Source organism: Aedes albopictus, chromosome 1 (assembly GCF_035046485.1).
Source record: "Aedes albopictus strain Foshan chromosome 1, AalbF5, whole genome shotgun sequence".
NCBI lineage: Eukaryota > Metazoa > Arthropoda > Insecta > Diptera > Culicidae > Aedes > Aedes albopictus.
In genome coordinates, this window is record NC_085136.1 from 333,705,834 (window position 1) to 333,728,539 (window position 22,706).

The window sequence follows — 22,706 nt, forward strand, 5'->3', positions numbered from 1 at the left end:
GCTGCTTCATAAAAATCTCCTCCTTAAGGTTGCCATGGAGGAATGCTGTATTCACGTCATACTGCTTTACGATCATTCCTCGTTTTGCTGCTACTGCCATCAGGGTCCTAAACGTGGTCTGCCGAACTACAGGAGCAAAAAACTTCATCATAGTCAGTTCCGTAGCGCTGACTGAATCCTTTGGCCACCAAACATGCTTTGTACATCGTAATCTTTCCTGTCGCATCTCACCTGACCTTATACACTCACTTACAGCCAGTTGGGTTCCTTTCAGCGGGTAAATCAACTAGATCCCAAGTATTGTTTTCTTTCATTGCGTCTAGTTCTTCCATCATCGCGTTCTGCCACTTGGTTTTGTTAGTGGAATCCAACGCCTCTTTGAGATTCCTTGGCTTTCGTTCTTCCGATTCAGCTGTGTACGCAAACCTTTTTTGGGGGATTTCCACGATTGGTTCTCATCGATCAACGCAATGCATTTTCACTCTCGACATCCTTCGGATTATCTTCGTAATTGCTTTCAGTTCCGCTCAGAATGATTCCTGCATCATCCCAAATTTCATCTTCATCAGAGTCATCATCATCATCCGTACAAACGACATCAGACTTGTCCACACAATCGCTCATCAAGGGAACAACTACTTCACCATTTGTTTTCTGTGCTTCAAATCGGGTTCCAGAATTGATCGACTCAAGAAACTTGGCACTCTGCGTTGTCGATGACTCCAACAGGATGGTCCTTCAATGTCGGCCAGACCTCTCGCCGTGGTTTTCCCTCGAATTGGCTCTCATCCTCGAATCCTATGTCCCAGGGAGTAAATTGAAAACGCGTCTTTATTACTACGAGGCTGAACGCAAAGAGAAAGATTTATTTCAATTCAACATAGGGTAATTGTTCCCTTCGTTGTGGTAGTACCTAATGTTGCGGTAGTGGCGTTTGAGCACTTGCGGCATTTTTAATAGATGTATTATGTTTAAATTATGAGATTGCACTTTTTGTGTGCTTAAGATTTGCCCAAAAATCTATTTAAAAAAATATTTCCCTTAATATTTCTGCTGCAGTGTTCCTATTGTTGCGGTAGTGTTCCTAATGTTGTGGTATACCATATGATCTCAATGGGATACCGCAACATTAGGAACCGAAATTAAATTTTACCTCCATAATAGGAACAGTGTGCCTATTGTTGTGATATGCGATTTTTGATCGAAAACAGAGAGAAACGATAGTTTTCATATTTTTTCGGGCAAATTTGGATAGAAAACTACCTACTAACGTTTTGAAACCCTTCATTAGATAAAAAGATCATATTTTTTTTAAATTAATTTACCTTATTACCACAACGATCGGCACACTTACCCTAGGTACAAAAAAACACATAAACGCAACAAGCAGGTTGCTGCGATCAATTTTCATGTTAACGACTTGAATTCAAACCTATTGTCCTTAGCAACATCGACGGGTCCGCTACTGTCACCACGTTGATGTTGCACTAGGGTGAGCCACGTCCAACACCTGCAGCGTTCTTCTCTCTTGAAGTGGGAGCTTCGGAATGAAACGGACACGGAGAAGTTTCGGAAGTAACTTTATTAAGACCACATTTGTCGGAGTCTTGTCAAGATCTGACAGTTAGGAAAAATAACAACTAAGTACGTTTTCAAGGGTGTAACTAACCCCACGGGGCAGGTGCGATTGCCTACTATGTCAGCACCCCCTCTCAATCGACCAACCGGCGAACAGCGAAAACTTCCCTTCGTCATCGGATTCGTTGTTGAATACCTGGGGTTTGTTGGACCACTCATCCAGGCACAACTATTCGACAGTTGAAACCGTTATGCTTCCAGTCCCACTGGATCCGCAAAACCTCCAACGCTCAACTCGTGAGTCTTGCTTCCCCCTCTAGATCGGACTTGACTTTATCGGCTTCTGCTACCGGAGAAACAGCCGAAGTTACTTCTGATATTTCTCCAACTAGACTCGTTCAGCTGATGCTTCCGTTGCCACACCGGTGATCACTTCTGATTCGCCAGCCGCTAGGAGATTACATTCTGCAAACTTGCTCTTGTCGTTTGCTTCTTCCGAAAGCACACCGGTGAGCACCTCTGACAAACTTCTTGCATCCGAAAATATCCGCATTCCGCACATGGTCACTTCACTGCACCGCTTCCATGTAGCAACCGGACGTTGCAGATCCTTCGCGCTGGTGCCCATAACCTCTTGAAGCCCATAACCTCTATACGACCACATTGGCCGGAGTCTTGTCAAGAACTGACAGTTAGGAAAAATAACAACTACGTTTTCAAGGGTGTAACCAACCCCTCGGGACAGGTGCGGTTGCCTACTATGTCAACATTCTCTATAATCGCTCTGCATTCCTTGGACCTTTCGTTCCGTCGACCGTCCGTTTCAAGTACCCGATGGTGCTTTCGGCTGCGTTGTTGATGGGTGCTTTGCTTTTACTCTTTGGATGGGTCACGTCGAGCTCGCATTCGTCTGGCAACGCTGCCTCGATATTCTGGGCGTACACTGAAATAAATTTTGTTGTTGTTTCCACCGAATCCATGGTAAAATTAAGAACTGTACCAACAATTTTCAACCGAATGCAAAATTCTGTTAATTGTACTGAAACATTGTCAATATTACCATGCGTGAAGTACCATTGACTAAAAACATTCTTGATGTTACTATTTTGACATTGTATTTTTGACCATGTTTATCTAAGATGCGCAACATTAAAGTCTACATGGTCGAAATTACAATGCCCAAATAGTAACATCAAGAATGTTTTTAGTCAACAGTAATACACGCACGGTAATATTTACAATTGTGCTCATTCTGCGAATGGAGTGACGTGAGAAAAGTCGGAGTCGTGTATCGAGATGAGGAATCCACTCACGAATGAAGTGACTCGCCGTGTAAATTAAATGGAGAGTCACGTCATTCGAGTCGAGATTTCTCACCTCGATATACGACTCCGACTTTTCTCACGTCACTCCATTCGCAGAATGAGCACAAATGTTTCAGTACAATTAACAGAATTTTGCATTCGGTTGAAAATTGTTGGTACAGTTCTTAATTTTAATGGATTCGGTGGAAACGACAACAAAATTTATTTCAGTGTATTCTGAGGTGAAATTCGGTTGCTTCGGTCGCTCTCGCCGGTACCTTATACTACTGTTGACGACGGAGAGTTTGGGGCGTAGTTTGACCATCGTCAGGTAGTTATTTTGGGTCTGTAAGGTGATCAAATACACTTCGTAGTTCTGAAGGCCTTTGCTTCGAGAATTCTTGAGATAACCTACAGGGGATGGCCAAAATGTTTGGGATAGGCAACTTTTTTTCTCCCACAAAAAAATTCAACATGCTGTAACTTTTGTGCTCATTCTGCGAATGGAGTGACGTGAGAAAAGTCGGAGTCGTATATCGAGGTGAGAAATCTCGACTCGAATGAGGTGACTCTCCATTTGATTTACACGGCGAGTCACTTCATTCGAGAGTGGATTCCTCATCTCGATATACGACTCCGACTTTTCTCACGTCACTCCATTCGCAGAATGAGCACATTTTTAAAGAGTGCATAAAAAAATCTCAAATTTTGACTGTTTTGTCAACCTATTAGGGTAACGGTCGAATTTTGGACCCCTAGAGGACATTAGTTTGAATTTAAACTAAAATCAAACAGATTCAGAGGGTGTTACACATAATGATGATTTTGGTATGACCGTAAAAGCCTCCACTGTCCGTCAAAAATACCAACAAGTTCATTTCTGGCTGAAAATTTGATGAAAATAACTGATTTTTGAAGCATCAGTTTTCACTATTTTGGACACTTCAATTTATTTTGGACCCTCTTAAGTATACATTTTGGACACCCGGTGTTTAAACCCACTTGAAATTGTTCTCAAAGAATCTGCCACTTGGATATGCTGGAGCACATCCTAATTACTTGATTGACAAAGGATGATTGGACGAACTTTGTGAATTTAATGCACTAGAATGATAAAAGTTTTTGTTTACATCTGCAAGTTTCTCCAACCCCACTTTCTCTTTTCGTAAACATGCCGCGACACAAGCACGGATGGCGAGATTAACAAAAATAATTTCAAGGCAAATAATGATATTTCCGGTGAGGAAATGATTGCTGCTCTTGCAGAACAATCTTATTAAGCGAATGATTCTAAAAACTTTTGTCATCTCTTCATTAAAGCTGTGAAAATTATGATAATACGATCGAGGGGGTCCAAAATATATGAGGGTCCAAATTATATTGGTAACCCTCCCAACTAACAATCACTCATTTTACAAGCACCTTTACGATGGATTAATTCAGTATGATGCTGAATAACATTTGCATAATTTTCAGGCACAACCTTTGTACGGATTTTGTTCACACGAATTTGGAGAAAGTATACAGCATAGTGTTGTGTATCAACTGAACTGTTTGTTGTTAAATCGTTTTACAACAACATAGTAGGGGTGGTGGGGGTAAAGTGGACAACCTTAGCATTTTGGTCGTTTCCAGTGGCAATGCGGCAAAATCCATCTGCTTTTCCGCGTAACATGGAAGATAATGATATACTCTAGAAATCTTGTAAGGGATTACATTTAAAAAATATTGTTTTCTTTGATTATTTCCTTCACCAAAACGTGCATCAAAATAGCGTGAAAAAAATCGGTGGGGGTAAAATGGACAATCGATGGTGTAAAGTGAACAAGCCGTTAAAAGTTATATAATAGCATATTATTTCTATGTTTTTAAATACAAACTATCAAATTTCATACGATACCTTCATTTTGTTGTTTTCAAACTTTTAATATAAACTTCGAAACACACTTAAAAAATAATTGTAAAAATAGTGTAAAAAACAAGCACTGTTTTGGATGAAAAATATATTTTGTTGATATAAAATATTTTTTTATATCTTTTTACTTCAACTATCTCACGATATGTATGACAGCTGATGATTCTGGAGTTTGCAAAGAAAAATATGAAATTTTGGTGAAATTTGAACCGATTGTCCATTTTACCCCCACGGTCTGATTATGATAAAATTATTTCCAAAACTTTTTTTTACTAAACTTAATTTTTTTTTCGGTCAAATATATTCTTCTACGTGGCCTTTAATGGTTTAGGGTATAAAACTTGTAATTATTTGAAAATAACTTACTAGAAAACCTTAGCAATAATAAGCAGATTTTACATCATTTCCGATTTTTCACGTGATTTTTAAAGTTTTTATCATTTTGAAGAGGTTTATTTTATTTTAATGTTCAAGATCAGCAGAAGTATAATGATTCATGCTTATGTCTAAGCTTCAATCGTTAAAAATTTTTGAAAAACAATAAAAGCCATGAAACTGTATACTGTCCATTTTACCCCACCTGTCCACTTTACCCCCATCACCCCTAAAGCTGTTATTCAACTCTATCAAAAAAGAACAAAAATAAATAAAATGCAAAATTTTTCAATTTCCACGAGAGTTTATAATTGGCACTTATGCTGTGAACAACTTGTGTGAAATAATAACTACACATAAATTTACCTAAATCAAGATTCGAACTCGAGACCCGTCGATTGCCAGCCGCATACCTTCCTATCTGCGCCATCCTAGTGATGATGAATTGCAGCGCTCAAATCAAAACATAAACTTTCCGTGGTTTAATAATGATCAAACCTCGACTCCTGTTCAGCAGTGGTGAATTAGCACAACATTATGGTTAACAACTGAACAACACATTATTTCAGCTGCAGTTCAAGAAAAAACACGTGTTTTTCATCCTGTACTCTGAGTCGAAGTAAGATGAAACGAAAGCGCTTATTTGACTTGCGCCAAACAAATTATACAGTTACATGTGCTAATTTTTACATGAACTGAACAAGAAGCAGAAAAAGGTCTTGTTAAATTATTTTGTAAAGAAATTATTGCGAGTCGAATAAAAATCTTATTAAACGCTTGAAAAGTATTTTACATTATCGTTGTTATACCAATACGAAAGGTTGAACATGGGCTAATTTTTCAATGGGGCACGTTCGGTGTAGTACTAGATTTGTAGTAATTAGCTGAATTTTTGTATGGTGAGAAGGTCAATTCTCCGTTTCTGCAATAAAATGGTGCAAAAAGCGTGGGTATTATGATTGCTTGCTTAATTTGATGCTGTTTGAGCAAAACTTTGTGCAACAGTATTGTTGTTTTCTTCATTTCTTGCAACATAAACAACATAGTTATCTAAAGTTTTGCTCAAACAGCATCAAATTAGGCAAGGAATCATAATACCCACGCTTTTTGCACCATTTCATTGCAGAAACGGAGAATCGACCTTCTCACCATACAAAAATTCAGCTCATTACTACAAATCTAGTACTTCACCGATCTGTCCTATTGATAAATCATTTGTACAGTAATGTGTACAGCATAATTTTAGTTCAACTATCATTACTATTATAAAGCAACAGTTCAGCATGCATGCTTGTTTGCGGCTTGCGATTGTTAGTTGGGCTATATGTACATCATTGGTACAAATTTGAGCTCGATTGATTAATTTTTCGCGAAGTTAGAACCGTTTGGGTAAAACACTATTATTTAGACAACTAGTTTTTGAACTGTCATATCTCGGAAACCAGTGAACCGAATTGAATGAATTTTTTAACGTTTATCAACAATATATTGATACTCAATTCGACGTTATAAAATGTAATATTTTCTCACGGCGAATTAAGTTATACCGGATTGAAATTTTTACCCATATAGAGGAAAATAAGTCAAATTTACAATACCAAACAAAATTACTAAATGTGTTCTTCCTTCAATCTGAATAGGCTCTAATATATCTGATTAGAGATAACTTGAGAACAGAAGTGGAAAATCTTTGGATATCAACACTAAAATTAATTGACATTGATGTAAAAAAATCATATTTTTTCGAGAATCCATGATAACTTTTTTCAACGTTTAAAAAGTATCTATGTTTTAATAGTTTGTAAAGCATTTACATATTGTTAGTGTACGTTCAAAATTTAATTCAATTCGGTTCACTGGTTTCCGAGATATGACACCTCAAAAATGAGTTGTCTGAAAAATAGTGTTTTACGCGAACGGTTCTAACTTTGCGAAATATTAATCAATCGAGCCCAAATTTGTACCAATGATGCACACATAATAGGTTGATAAGCAGTCAAAATTTGAGATTTTTTGATAAGCTCTATGAAAAGTTATAGCTTGTTGAACTTTTTTGTGAGAAAAAAAAAGTTGCCTATCCCAAACATTTTGGCCATCCCCTGTATGTTCGGCAGATCTCAATACTTCAAGGAATTCTACGGAGATTCTTATGAACTCGTACTCTTATTTTTTGTAAAGTTTGTATGGATGCCTTTAATTCTAAGAGCTTTGATATATCTTCAGCATTAATGCACATATTGATATATCTTCAGCATCCAGAGACCTCGATGCTTACAATTTCGACATGTGAAGAATTAAAAGTCGCTTCAAAGAATGTACCGAAAAATGTACCGGCCAGTTTCTTTGTGAGGTGTATATGTTTTTGGAGTGCCGAAACACTACGTAAACTGCTTCGAACAGTTATAAAAATATTTCTACGTCGATAAATATTATTGGACAGCCATAAAGGAGATTTCAGAGGTAGAATAGAAAAAAAAAACAGCTTAGAAAGGAGAAATACGAATAGATTGGATAGAAGAGAGAAATAGAGGTTGAAAACAATCAGAATGATTATAAAACTGATACTAAGAGAGTAAATAATAAAGAATCTGAGTGGAATGTGAAAGGAGAAAGAGAGAGAGAGAGAGAGAGAAAGAGTTCAGAAGACCTTGAACGTTATATTTAAAAAAATATTTTACATGCACAACAGTTACAAACTACACACATACAACCATTTGTGCTTCCTCAGTCAAATCGAATGATATTAATAACTGTTTTAACACCTACCATCAGGTACTTTTGAATACTAGTCATAATGCACAACCAAGGATGGGAACACTCACTTGCAAAGAATTACACTCACTTGCTATTTTCTCAGCTCAGAAGCGTACAATCAAGAAACGATGTATGGACGACTTTTGCCTTTTGGTTTTGTCTAAAAGTTTGTCGAATAGAGTAGGGGTCGCACACGCATACCGAAGTCGTGAGGGAGCTGCGAAGGCTACTCTCCACAAGGTGAATGTAAATTACACTCACCTCGTGGAGAGTCGCTTTCACAGCTCTGTCACGACTTTAGTATGCGTGGGCGACCCTTACTCTGTTCGGCAAAGTTTTAGACAAAACCACAAGGCAAAAGTCGTCCATACATCGTTTCTTGATTGCACGCTTCTGAGCTGAGAAAATAGCAAGTGAATGTAACTCTTTCCAAGTGAGTGTTCCCATCCCTGTGCACAACTATTTATTCTTATTTAAAGACGATTTATAGTATACATTTATAATATACATTTTTATTTATTGATTGAAAGTTTTCCCATACAAGAAGACGTCGATTTCCTCCACAATCTTAGATAATTACCAAATATAAATGAGTGTTAGTTTTTTTGTGAATTGATTGAAAAATAAAATATACTCTAATCTAACAAAACACTCCATTGCAATTTCCTTATTTGAAATTTTACATGTTCTAGAAACCTTCAATTGATGAACATTTCTTACGTACCTTCCCTACAGGCCCTAAGAAACGTAGTAAATTCCACAATCTCGTCGAATCCCTGCCTCGCCGGGGTGCGCGAAAACGTGAACCGTACGTCGTCCTGCTTCCGGATGGGAAAATCGTTGGAGTTCGCACGGGAAGGACCGACGGCCTGGACAAGTACACCAACCCGTACAGGAAGGTGTTCAACATTGAACCGCTGCTGCTGGACAAGGATCTGTACGAGAACCGGAACGGAGCGCAAATTCTGCGCTACCTGCGGGAAGGATCCAAGCTGACCGATGGCGAGAACAATGAACTGGTGCGCATTTGCTGCGAGCATCTGCAGCGTTGTGATGGGTATGTAGCATTTCTCTCAAACTGGGGGGAAGTACTAGATTAGTGTGATTTCTTTTCTCTTAATCAGATCGATGTATCCGGAAACCGACAAGAAGGTAATTCTTGCGAAATCGATTGTGGCCACGTTCCCGCAGCTGGGCAGTGAACTTCATCCGAACGAACCGCACGCCATGTACTTCCACCGGAAGCAGGACAACGTGGGAGACGATCGGCACTCCGGCAAGATTAACCACCGGTTCGACACGATTATCCGGAAGGCGAACGGCAAGAGCCGATACAAGCGGCCGGGACACATTATCATTACCTAGAAGGGATGTTTGAATCTTTTTTCTCTTAATTTGTCATTAATGAACATTGAATTACAGTACAATACATTTATATGGGTTATGAACGTGTTACCTTCCTTCAATCAAGATCACATGCACATTTAGACCCATCGTCCGTCGGTCCGAATACTGCGAATCTGTTTGTACTACACTCCGACCTTATTTTGCGTCCGTTTATTTTACGCCGACTGAATTTACGTCCAAAATTTAGATTAACGTCCATTTCAATCATTGCTCTAAACGTTTAATAGTTTTCTAAATACACACATGTAATGTTCAGTATTGTTCGAAAGAACAACAAAGGCCAACCCGAGGGCCATTATATCATTATTTCTTATGTTAGATGGCAACACTGTTTAAATAGAATCTTTTTCTGAATATGCATTATAAAAGACTGTTCAGCATAATTTGAGTAGACGTCAAATGCTGTTTCATGTTGCATAGAATAACAGTTTTTTTAAAGCTGGACACTGCTGAACTGTAGATAAAAATCTGAATATATAATTCACTATAATTGCATGAACACCATGCAGGGATGGGAACACTCACTTGCAAAAAGTTACACTCACTTGCTGTTTTCTCAGCTCAGAAGCGTGCAATCAAGAAACGATGTATGGACGACTTTTGCCTTGTGGTTTTGTCTAAAAGTTTGCCGAATAGAGTAGAGGTCGCACACGCATACCAAAGACGTGACAGAGCGGTGAAAGCGACTCTCCACGAGGTGAGTGTAAATTACACTCACCTCGTGGAGAGTTGCCTTCGTAGTTCCCTCACGATATTGGCATGCGTGTGCGACCCCTACTCTGTTTGGCAAACTTTTGGACAAAACCACAAGGCAAAAGTCGTCCATACATCGTTTCTTGATTGCACGCTTCTGAGCTGAGAAAACAGCAAGTGAGTGTAACTCTTTGCAAGTGAGTGTTCCCATCCTTGTGTTCATGTTTGTTTTAGTTTGAAGTAACGTATCACAATACAGGTATTCTTCGATATAACGTACCCTCGTTATAGCGAATTAGATATAACGTACATTTTGCTTCGATATAACGTACAACATTGAAACATTGTATTTTTTCCACGAATAACCCTTAGATTAACTACGAAATCACTTAAATCAATGTTTTGTTGCAGCATTAACCTTGTTACCCAGAATTAGCGCAATTTGGGAAAAAAAATAGTGTATGTTATATCGAAGCAAAATGTACGTTATATCGAAGCACAAAAAACAAAATGACTTTTTCGTCAAAACTCAAGTTTTTCATTATTGGTTTTGTGAGTTTCACCGAAATCAATATTTGGGATTAATTTCACGTCGAATACATCAATATTAGCATAACAAATATTGAATTTTTCTCTGCTTCGATATAACGTACACTTCGATATAACGTACAAAGAAAAAACTTTTTTGTACGTTATATCGAAGAGTACCTGTATTAGCTAGACATCTATAGATAAGCCTTGAGTACTTTGCTTTGTAAAATTTGGTTATTCAAAATTATCTCTGAAACTGGCAACACTGCATATTGTTAACCCTCTACTTCCCATGGTTGCTCTACAGCACCACCGATTTTCGATGAACTCGGGACAAACGAAATTGCATAAATTTGATGCAATAATTTTAGAATATGGCTGTAATCTCATAAGGTAAACTCAACACTACTTGTTTCAATAGTTAAACTATTGATAAACAATCAAAAACCTATTGATTTACATTAAAAAAAAATGATTTCAAAAAAAAATTAGCCAAATTGCAATAACTTTTGTTCAAGCACTTTTTAAGGAAACGCTTTTTTAGCATGGAATGGATATAGTCTTTCAAAGTTGTGGGAAGGAAACGGTTAACCATCGATCAACATCTTGAGATAATATATCAAATAGGGCACGACCGGTGAAGTACTAGAAGTGAAGTAATGATCTAAATTTTTGTACTGCACTTGAGGTGTACTACAACATTGTCGAACATTGGAATGGCCTATCTTACACCGGATCTGTGACAATATCTATATTTGAATCTACATAATCAGTGTTGCCAGTCACTACAAAATTTATGTGTTATTTAACAACGTCAAAGATTTCTGTACTTTAAAATGACGCCAAATATGCCACTTGACTTCTACGTAGTCTTAACTGAACAATCGAGAATAGGACACAATCGGTGAAGTACTTTACTACAAGTACTACATTACTTAATGAGCTGAATTTTTGTATGGTAAGAAGATCAATTCTCCGTTTCTGCAATAAAATGGTTCAAAAGACGTGGGTATTATGATTCCTTCCCTAATTTGATGCTGTTTGAGCAAAACTTTGGGTAACTGTGCTGTTTAAGATGCAAGAAATGGAGAAAACAACAACACGGTTACCCAAACTTTTGCTCAAACATCATCAAATTAGGTAAGAAATCATAACACCCACGTTTTTTCAACTATTTTATTGCAGAAACGAAGAATTGATCTTCCCATCATACAAAAATTCAGCTTATTACTTCAATTCTAGTACTTCACCGATTGTGTCAAGAGAGGAATCCTTGAAATAATCCTTGGAGGAATCTTAGGAATAACCTATCCTGAAAAATTGAATGATTTCCGGGAAGAATTATTTAAGTTATCCCGGGAGGAATTTCCTGCAGGAATGCTGAGAGTTCTAGATAATGCTCTGGAAATATCCCAAGATATCCCAGAAGTAATCAATGAAATAATTCTGAAAACAATCCCTGGAAGATTACCCGAGGAATCCTTGAATTAAGAAAAGGCAAGATCATGGATTGAATTCCAGAAGAAATCCAATCAAGAATATCTGGAGAAGATCTGACGATTCCTACAGGAATTCTCAGAGGAATCCCTAGAGTTGTCACAGGAGTATTTTCTTTAAAAATTTCTGGAGGTTTCCTGAAGAATCTTGGAGAATTTTTTGGAAGAATTCTTCAGGCAATTCCTCGAAACATCCCTGGACGTATTTCTGGCGAAATTCCTGAACGGATTCTTGGCAGAAGCCTTAGAGAGAACCCCGGTGAAATTCTTAGGGAAATTTCTGGAGGAATTCCTTGAGGGATTCTTGGAGCAACTCTAAGCAGATGTCTTGAAGGAATTCCTGGATAAATTCTTGGAGAAATTCCTTGAGAGATTCTTGGTGGAATTCCTGGATGAATTATTGTTAGAATTCCAGAAGATATTATAAGAGAAATTTCAGAAGGAATTCTTGGACGACTTGCTGCAGGAATTTACGGAATAATTTCTGGGGCAATTTCTGGAGGATTTCCTTGTTTAATTCCAAAACGATTTTATTAAGGAATTTCCGGAGGAATTTTTGAATGAATTCCAGGAGGAATTCCCGGAGTAATTCCTGAAGGAGTTCCTGGAGTAATTTCGGAAGAAAGTTTTGACGTAATTTCAAACGCACAAATCTCAAGAAGTAAGTTTCAAACAACAGTGCATTTTATTATTCTGTTCTTGCTCACTTGTAATAAACTTAAAATAAGAAGATCAGGTGCACTGGTTTTGTTTACGAAGAGATTTGTGCGCTCGAAATCGTGAGTAGGTGCCAAAGTCGGCCATTTTGGGATCCTAACAAGTCTGTCCTTGAAGGTTTCCTGAAGGATGAAAAAAAAAAATCCATGGGGAAACTCCTGCAAGAATTCTTCGAAGAACTCCTGAAGAAGTTTCTGGAGAAATTCCTGAAGTAATTTCTGTGGGAATGCCTTGAAAAATTTCTTGACGAATTCCTGGAGAAATGCCTGAAACAAAGCTAGGAGGAATCCCTTGAGTAATTTTTGGAAGAATTTCCTGCAGGATTCTGAAGGAATTCTTTGAGGAATTTCTGGAGACCATCCTATAAAGATACTTGGAGGCATTCCTTGAGGAATGCTTGAAAAAATTCTTGGCAGATGTCTTAGAGGACTTTCTGGAGAAGTTGTTGTTTTCTCCATTTCTTGCAACATAAACAACATAGTTATCCAAAGTTTTGCTCAAACATCATCAAATTAGGCAAGGAAACATAATACCCACGCTTTTTGCACCATTTCATTGCAGAAACGGAGAATTGACCTTCTCACCATACTAAAATTCAGCTCATTACTACAAATCTAGTACTACACCGAACGTGCCCCATTGGTGAATCACCAGAATGTTCATGTCCTTCTGAACAACTTTGTCGAAGACGACACATTTCTATCTGCTTCGATCCCGAGATATAGAAGCTGAAACTTTACTTGTTAACTGTTGGGAACCACTACGCTGATCAGCAGTCTCTCCCTATACTGCTCGCTCACTGAAGGCAACGAGTCCACCTTTCGGTTGATGCACAAAGCAGACAATTAGATTTAGAAGTTTTGTAACCGCCGTGCTGTAAACGTGTCGCGTCTTTGTAGTCTTTGTAATGTAGTATTTTAGTGTAAATAGTCTTCGTTTTAATGTGTTCGTGGGAGTTTAAATACACGATGATGTGTCACGGCCACCCCGAACTCCAGGATGTAACATTAACTAAGAACACCCCCTGTTAATGGACGGTCATATGTAGAGCGATCAGTGTTGCCATCTGCGGTCATAATTCCAAATAGTGAATGAACTAGTTTCATCATAGAGTCCTTGCTGATATTGTTCCGCCCGCTGGTGTAGCCGATCAACTCGTCCTGTTGCTCCGGGACTATGTACCAATGATTTTCGGTAGCCCAACCCTGTTGCGGTTCAACGCTCGCGTGAGCTCTGTGTCACTCATCTGCGCTTTCTCTTCGGGCGCTGCACCGCGATGTGCTGCTCTCGGCCACTCACTGGAGGTACTCCATCTTCCGCCCTCACCCCTAGTGATGGCAATCTCGTCAGTCTGTTTGCAATAAACGGAATTGGTGTTGAATAATAAATTTAAATGAATAACCTTTATTTAAAAGCGTAGAGATTTTCATATAATCAAGAATTAAAACTTACAATTAATGTTGTTTGTTCAACCTTAAAACTAGAGTACTTGTCATATAGTTACAAATTAGTTTTTTTTTTTCTTAAATCAAATAAGAAGCACGGAATTTCAACCAATTTTTTGGTTGATCTTTCAAATGTCCAATACTCAAGACGTAATACTAGAACCAGCCGGACGTTTACGGACCCCCAAAAGTCCATCGCAAATTCTGCAGCGGCTTCGGAGTAAAATCGTCCTTGAATGGGGCATGTCTCGCTCTCATCCGGTTCCGACGATCTTCCTCCTCCGGATCGTAATTCGGGTCGACCTCGATGGCATCCAGATCCTCCAGGGTAACTCCTGGCTTCAGCATAAAACCAACGATGCGGGGCTTGCTTTTCGCTGGGAGTGGTGGTGGAACCGCTCCATTGTTCACTTCCGGAGCCTTCGGCTCCTCAACCGGTTTATCTCCATTCGTCGATTCCATTTCCTCGTCCATTCGTGGCTCCGGGTGGATCTCGGCCTGGACTACGATCACTTCGGCATTGCATTGAATACACGGCACATCACCTGGTAGAATATGCAATAACATGTTATCCTTTACAATGGGGACATAGGGCAAAGGCAAATGCCAAATCGTACCGGGGCAATCGATAGCCGCCGAGACCGGGAGTCCCGTTCCGGGATGGATCACGGTACCATCGGTCGCCTCCATCGGACCCTCGGGCGGCGGCCATTGCAACTGTTCCGGTTCCGGCGGTGGAAGTGCGACCGGTTCCGGGAGTGGAAGTGCGACCGGTTCAACTTCCGGTGCGTTCGGTTCGGGGTTTGGTTGGCTGGCAGATGGAGCTACCGGTGTCTGAACCTGGTCAGCCGGCTGTGGATTTGATTCGGGCTGAGGGGGATCCTTGGCGCGTTGCAATTCTTTCAATTCGATTTCCTCTTTTTGTCTCTCAGATTCCAAGGCATCTTCGGTGACGGTTTTCAGCTTTTTCATATGATCGTAAGACATGCGGGGGTTGTGGAGGCCAACTCCTGCGAAAGATAATGCTTATGAACTCTACCAAGCTGAGAACTCTACCAGAGCTGTTATGAGAATTCTATGTTCTTATTCTTCATTCTCATTCTCATTCTATGGAGATGAGATCTCTAGATGAGAGAGGACAACGAAGATGAGAGAGAGAACTCAACACAAATTAGAGAGAGAACTCAACGAAGATGGGAGAAACTAAAAGATGAAATAGAGATATCAAGATACGAGATAATTCAACGAATATGAGAGCAAAAAAAACTCAACGAAGATTAGAGAATACTCAACTAAAATGAGAGAACTCAACGAAGATAAGAGAACACAACGAAGATGAGAGAACTCAACGAAGATGAGAGAGAACTCAACGAATATGAGAGAAAACTCAACCAAATTGAGATAACTTAACGAAGATGAGAGAAAACTCAACGAAGATTGCAGAAAGTACTCAACGAAAATGAGAGCGAGAGAACTCAATGAAAATGAGCAAAAGACTCAACGAATATGAGAGCGAGAACCAAAAGCAGATTAGAGAGAACGAGAGAACTCAATGGATATGATAGCGACAGAACTCAACGAAAATGAGAACGAAACAACTCAACGAAGACTAGAAAGTAAACGCATCAAAATGAGAGTGAGAGAACTCAACGAAGATGAGAGCGAAAGAATTCAACGAAGATTAGAGAAAACTCAACGAAAATGAGAGAACTCGACGAAGATGAGAGAAAACGAGAGCACTCGATGAAGATGAGAGAAAACGAGAGAACTCAACGTATATGATAGATAGACATCAACATAGATTAGAGAGAACTTACTCAATTAGAGAACTTAGCGAAGATAAGAGAGAGAGAACTGAACGAAGATAAGAGAGAGCTCGACAGAGATGCGAGAAATCAACGAAAATGAAGTAGCAAAAGAACTGAACGAAAATGAGAGAGAAAAAACTACGAAGAAGAGAAAAAGAAGTTTAAGGTTTAAATAAAGCTTAAGAAAATGAGAGCGAAAGAACTCAACGAAGGCTAGAAAGAAAACTCATTAAAATAAGAGCGAGAGAACTCAACGACGATGAGAGCGAAAGAATTCAACAAAGATTAGAGAAAACTCAACGAAAATGAGAGAACTCGACGAATATGAGAGACAGACATCAACATAGATTAGAGAGAACTTATTCAACTAAAGGGAACTTAGCGAAGATGAGAGAGAGAACTCAACGAAGATAAGAGAGAACTCAACAGATGAAAGAAAATAACGAAAATTAAATAGCAAGAGAACTGGACGAAGAGAGAAAATCCTCTACGAAGATGAGAAAAACAAGTGAACACACCAAACGCTTTCAGCAATATTTTGTTGAATTTTGCCGAGCTGAAGGGTCCAGCAAAATTTTTTGCGGAACTTTCAGCAAACTTTGCTGAATTTCAGCAAAACGTTACTGGTGATCAGCAGAGTTTACTGAATTTCAGCAAATTTTTTGCTGAAGTCTCCAGATCGGCATAATTTAGCAAAATTTGCTAAAACTCTCAATCGATTTTTGGTGTGTAAGGTTTAAATAAAGCTCAAGAAAGATGCGAGAGCTCAAAGAAGATTTAAAAGTCAAATCTAAGATAAGGGTAAAAGTCAACGAAAATTAGAGAAAACTCAATACAGATGACAAAACTGAAAGCGAGAGAGCTCAACGAAGATGAGAGCGAGAACTCAACGAAAAAGCGAGCGAGAGAGCTCTACGAAGATGAGAGAGAACTCAACGAAGATAAGAGAACTTAACGAATATTAGAGCAAAAACTCAATGAAGATGAGAAAGAAACTTACGAAGATGAGAAAGCGAAAAAACTCAACGAAGATAAAAGAGCGAAGAGAAGATTAGAGCGTAAGAACTCAACGAAGATTAGATAGAACTCGAACGAAGATTAGAGAGCGAGCATACTCAACGAAGATCGGAGAGCGAGAACTGACCGATCGATATCTCTACAGAGATGAGACAGAACTCAACCAAGATGAGACAGAGAGAACTCAAGGAAGATTAGAGTGAGAGAACTTAACGAAGATGAGAAACACCAAAAGATGAAATAGATAATACAAGAAAGAATGCGAGGGAACTCAACGAAGATGAAAATAAAAACTTAACGAAGATTAAAGATCACTCAACAAAGATTACAAAGCTGGAACACTTAACGAAGATGAGAGAACGCAACATAGATAAAAAACTTAACGAAGATGAGAGAAAGTTAACTCAATTAACATGAGAGCGAGAGAACTCAACGAAGAACTTAGTGAGAGAACTCAACGAGGATTAGATAACTAAACGAAGATGAGAGCAAGAGAACTCAACGAAGATGAGACCGACAGAACGACGAGACCGAAAGAACTCAACGAAGATTAGAGACAGAACTCAACGAAAATGAGAGCGAGAGTATTCAACGAAGATATGAGAGAGAACTCAACAGATGAAAGAAATCATTAAAAAGAAAGTGAGAACTGAACGAAGACAGAGCGAGAGCTCAACGAAGATGAGAGATAATTTAACAAACATTAGAGAGCGAGAGAACTGAACGAAGATAAGAGAGCGAGATCTCAACAGAGTCGAAAGATTATTCAACGAAAATAAGAGAGCGAGAGAACTCAACGAAGATGAAAGAACTTAAAATAGATTAGAGAATCTAACGAAGATGAGAGAACTCAACAAAGATTAGAGAGAGAGCTTAACGAAGATGAGTGAAACATAACTCGACGAAGATGAGAGTGAGAACTCAACGTAGATGAAAGCTAGAGAACTCAACGAAGGTGAGAACGAAACAACTCAACAATGAGAGCGAGACAACTCAACGAATATGAGAGAATTCAACGAAGGGACTCAACGAAAATAAGAGCGAGAAGATGAGAACTTAACATTGATTAGAGAGAGAACCTAACGAAGATGGGAGAACTCGACATAGATTAGAGAGAACTTAACGAAGATGAGATAAAAATAACTCAACGAAGATGGGAGCGAAAGAACGAAAATGAGACCGAAAGAACTCAACGAAAATGAGAGCGAAAGAACGAAGATAAGAGAAGAACTCAACAAAGATGAAAGAAATCAACAAAAAGAGAGAACTGAACGAAGGTGACAGAGCGAGGGAACTCAACGAAGATAAGAGAGCGAAAGAACTCAACAAAAATTAGAGAAAACTCAACAAAAATTAGAGAAAACTCAACAAAAATTAGAGAACTCAACGAAGATGAGATAGAACGAGAGAACACAACGAATGAGAAAGAACTCAGCGAAGTTGAGAGACAAAAATCAACATAGATTAGAGAGAACTTACTCATTTAGAGAGAACTTAGCGAAGATGAAAAAGAACTCAACGAAGATAGAGAACTCAACAGAGATGTGAAAAATCAACGAAAATGAAGTAGCAAGAGAACTTAACGAAGACGAGAGAAAAAACTCTACGAAGATGAGAAAAAGAAGTTTAAGGTTTAAAGAAAGCTCAAGAAAGATGCGAGAACTCAACGAAGATTTGAGAGATAAATCTAAAATAAGGGTAGTAGTCAACGAATATTAGAGAACAGAACAAACATGAGAGAACTCAACGAAAATTTGAGAAAACTCAATACAGATGATAAAACTGAAAGCGAGAGAACTCAACGAAGATGACAGCGTGAGCTCAACGAAAAAGCGAGAAAACGAGAAAACTCAATAAAGATGAGAGAACTCAACGAAGATAAGAGAACTTACGTAGATGAGAGAAAGAACTCAATGAAAATGAGAGAACGAAATTGAAAGAGAAAACTCAACGAAGATGAAATAGAACCTTACGAAGATGAGAAAGCGAGAAAACTCAACGAAGATAAGAGAGCGATTGAACTCAACAAATTTTAGAACGTAAGAACTCAATGAAGATAAGAAGTTGAACGAAGAAAGCGAGACAACTCAACGAAGATCGGAGAGCGAGAGAACTGACCGAGCGAGATCTCAACAGAGATGAAATGGAACTCAACCAAGATGAGACAGAGATTACTCAACGAAGATTAGAGAGTGAGAGAACTTAACGAAGATGAGAAACGCCAAAAGATGAAATAGATAATTCAAGAAAGAATGCGAGGGAACTCAACGAAGATGAGAGGGAACTCAACGGAGATGAAAGAAAAAACTCAACGAAGTTTAATGACACTCAACGAAGATTAAAGATCACTCAACGAAGATGAGAAAGCGAGAAAACTTAACGAAGATGAAAGAACTCAACATAAATCAAAGAGAACTTAACGAAGATGAGAAAAAGTTAACTCAATGAACAGAGCGATAAGCGAGAGAACTCGACTAAGACGAGAGAACGAGAGAACGCAACGAAGATTAGATAACTAAACGAAGATGAGAGCAAGAGAACTCAACGAAGATGAGAGCAAGGGAACTCAACGAAAATGAGAGCGAGAGAATTCAACGAAGATAAGAGAGAACTCAACAGATGAAATAAATCACCAAAAAGAAAGCGAAAACTGAACGAAGATGACAGAACGAGAGCTCAACGAAGATGAGATAATTTAACGAAGATTAGAGAGCGAGAACTGACCGAAGATAAGAGAGCGAGATCTCAACAGAGTTGAAAGATTATTCAACGAAAATGAGAGCGAGAGAACTCAACGAAGATGAGAGAACTTAAGATAGATTAGAGAGAATCTAACGAAGATGAGAGTAAACATAGATTAGAAAGAGAACTTAACGAAGATGAGAGAAACATAACTCAACGAAGATGAGTGAGAACTCAACGTAGATGAAAGCTAGAGAACTCAACGAAAATGAGAGCGAAAGGACTCAACGAAAATATGAAAGCGAAAGAACTCAACGAAAATAAGAGAGCGAGAAGATGAGAGAACTTTGTTTTAGAGTGAGAGAACCTAAAGAAGATGGGAGAATTCCACATAGATTAGAGAGATCTTAACTGCCTATGATCGCATAATTGTCCCATATGAATAGGAAACCCAGCAAAGATGGGACTGATATGCGATCATGGGCAGTTAATGAAGATGAGATAAAAATAACTCAACGAAGATGAGAGTGAAAGAACGAAGATGAGACCGAAAGAACTCAACTAAGATTAGAGAGAGAACTTAACGAAACTGAGAACGAATGAACGAAGATAAGAGAAGAACTCAACAAAGATGAAAGAAATCAACAGAAAGAGAGCGAGAACTGACCGAAGATGACAAGCGAGAGCTCAACGAAGATTAAAAAGATATAGAAAACTCAACGGAGATAAGAGAAGCTAAAACACGAAATGAAGAACTCAAGAAAGATGCGAGAGAACTCAACGAAGTTGAGAGAGCGGGAAAACTCAACGAAGATGAGAGCGAGATAATTCAGCGAATATGAGAGAACCAGAGAACTTAACAAAGATGAGAGCGAGAGAACTCAACAAAGATGACAACGAGAACTCAACGAAAATGGGAGCGAAAGAACGAAGATGAGACCGAAAGCACTCAACGAAGATTAGATAGAAAACTAACGAAAATGAGAGAACGAGAACTCAACGAAGATTAGAGAAACAACTCAACCAATTCGAGAGAAATCATCGAAGATAAGAGAGAGAACTCAACAAAGATGAATGAAATTAACAAAAAGACAGAACTGAACGAAGATGACGAAGCGAGAGCTCAACGAAGATGAGAGAACGAGAGAACTCAACGAAAATGAGAGAAGGAACTCGAACGAAGATTAGAGAACTTACTCTAATATTCAGTACTCAGAACTGAACGAAAATGAGAGAGCGAAAGAACTCATCGAAGATAAGAGAGAGAACTCAATGGAGATGAAAGAAATCAACCAAGATGAGAGAGCGAGTGAACCGAACGAAGATTAGAGAGAAAGGACTCAACGAAGATTGGAGAGAGGTAACTTAACGAAGATTAGAGAGATGATGAACTCTATGAAGATGAGAAAAGCTAAAAGATTAAATAGAGAACTCAAGAAAGATGCGATAGAACTCAACGAAGATTAGAGAGAGAACTCTACGAAGACGAGAGCAAGAGAACTCAAAGATGAGAGCGAAAGAACTCGAGAGAGAGCTAAACAGAATGAGAGCACGGAGAACTCAACGAAAAAAGAATTCAACTTATATTAGAGCGAATTTGACGAAGATGAAATAAAGAGAACTCAACGAAGATTAGAAAGAGAACTCAACAAATATTAAAGAACCTAACGAAGATTAGATAACTCAAGGAAGACGAAAGAGCGAGATAACTCAACGAAGATGAGATAACGAGGGAACTTAACGAAGATTAGAGAGAACTCAAGAAAGATGAGAGAACTCAACGAAGATGGGAGATAACAGATATTTGAGAACTCAATGAGGTGAGAGCGAGGAAACACAACGAAGCTAGAGAGCGAGGACTCCACGAAGATTAGAGGGAGAACTTAGTAAAGATGAAAGAAAGGGAAAACTTAACGAAAATAAAAGATGAAATAGAGAACTCTAGAAAGATGCGAGAGAATTTTCGGGGAACTGGCATTAGGAGAAAAAGATCCCAATCAACACAGCCAAATACTTACGCTTCAAATACTTGATGACCTCTTTCCGTTCCTTTCTCAAGGCTTCCATTTCCAACTGTTCCGGCGTTTTTTGTTTAACAAACAGTCTTCGGAACCGGGTAGACAGATTACTAAAATTATTCAAAAAACCAATTTTAACTTCATCTCTTTCATACCACATTCCAATCCTTACCGCTTTCCGCTCTCTCCGCCAGCAGAGGCCGATTCCTGCGCAGCCTGACCCTCGGAACCATCGGCAGAATTCAGACGAATTTCCTCCAACACTTCCTCGCAGCAACGGCTCTGCGGGGCCCAGTGTTTCAGAACGCCCGGCGGAAGCTGGGCCACCGTGCACGGTTCTGGGAGTGGTCCCACCTCCTCCTGCCGCTCACCACGCTTACCGGCCAGTATTTTCCTCAAGGCACCTTTTTGACTTGGCTTTGGAACTGCCGCCGCCGCCGGCTGCGTCACATTCATGCGTTTCTGAGCGCAGTTGCATTCACGCCCATCGCGGGCGCGAAGTTTGGCTGTGAATGTGGCCGCATGCTGCGGCCGACCAACGTTTTGGTTGGATTTGGTGAACCAACCGGCGAAACACGAAGTGAACGGAACACAACATGCCATTTTTGGCACTTTTTTTCGGACGAAAACACACAGAAATAGATTTTTCTTTTCTTCCGGTGAAGAAAACTTCCGGCACGCTTGACTCGAGACGAAACCAACTTTTGAAAATGTGGAGAATCGGGTCGTCGTGCTCTCCACACATCGTCCGTTCCAGCCACTTGTCATCCGAATACTACCCCACAGTAAAAAAGCGAGCCAACATCTCTGACCCCCACTGTGCTTTGAACCCCATTTTGACAGCAAAAAGTTTGTAAACAGTAAACTTTTCTGGACCAACACCTGAAAAGCGCGTAATATTTTCCACAACAAAAAAGAAAATTTTCGAAAATACTAGGAGAATTATGAAAAAATCTAATTTTCTTA

General features: G+C 39.1%; 1 protein-coding gene across 2 annotated transcripts; it reads right to left on the bottom strand.

The window, feature by feature from the left end:
* Positions 1-14,151: 14,151 nt before the first annotated feature.
* On the bottom strand, positions 14,152-22,492 carry LOC109413333 (proline-, glutamic acid- and leucine-rich protein 1). Of its 2 annotated transcripts, XM_019687052.3 has the most exons (4): positions 21,913-22,492; positions 21,741-21,850; positions 14,833-15,225; positions 14,152-14,760 (listed from the first exon to the last, which is right to left on the bottom strand). In XM_019687052.3, exons 1-4 carry the CDS (start codon positions 22,341-22,343, stop codon positions 14,390-14,392), a joined length of 1,305 nt encoding a protein of 434 aa, XP_019542597.3. In that variant the 5' UTR covers positions 22,344-22,492; the 3' UTR covers positions 14,152-14,389. The 2 variants fall into 2 exon arrangements, with proteins under 2 accessions (XP_019542597.3, XP_019542596.3); XM_019687051.3 differs by having other exon boundaries at positions 14,152-15,225.
* Positions 22,493-22,706: the final 214 nt, after the last annotated feature.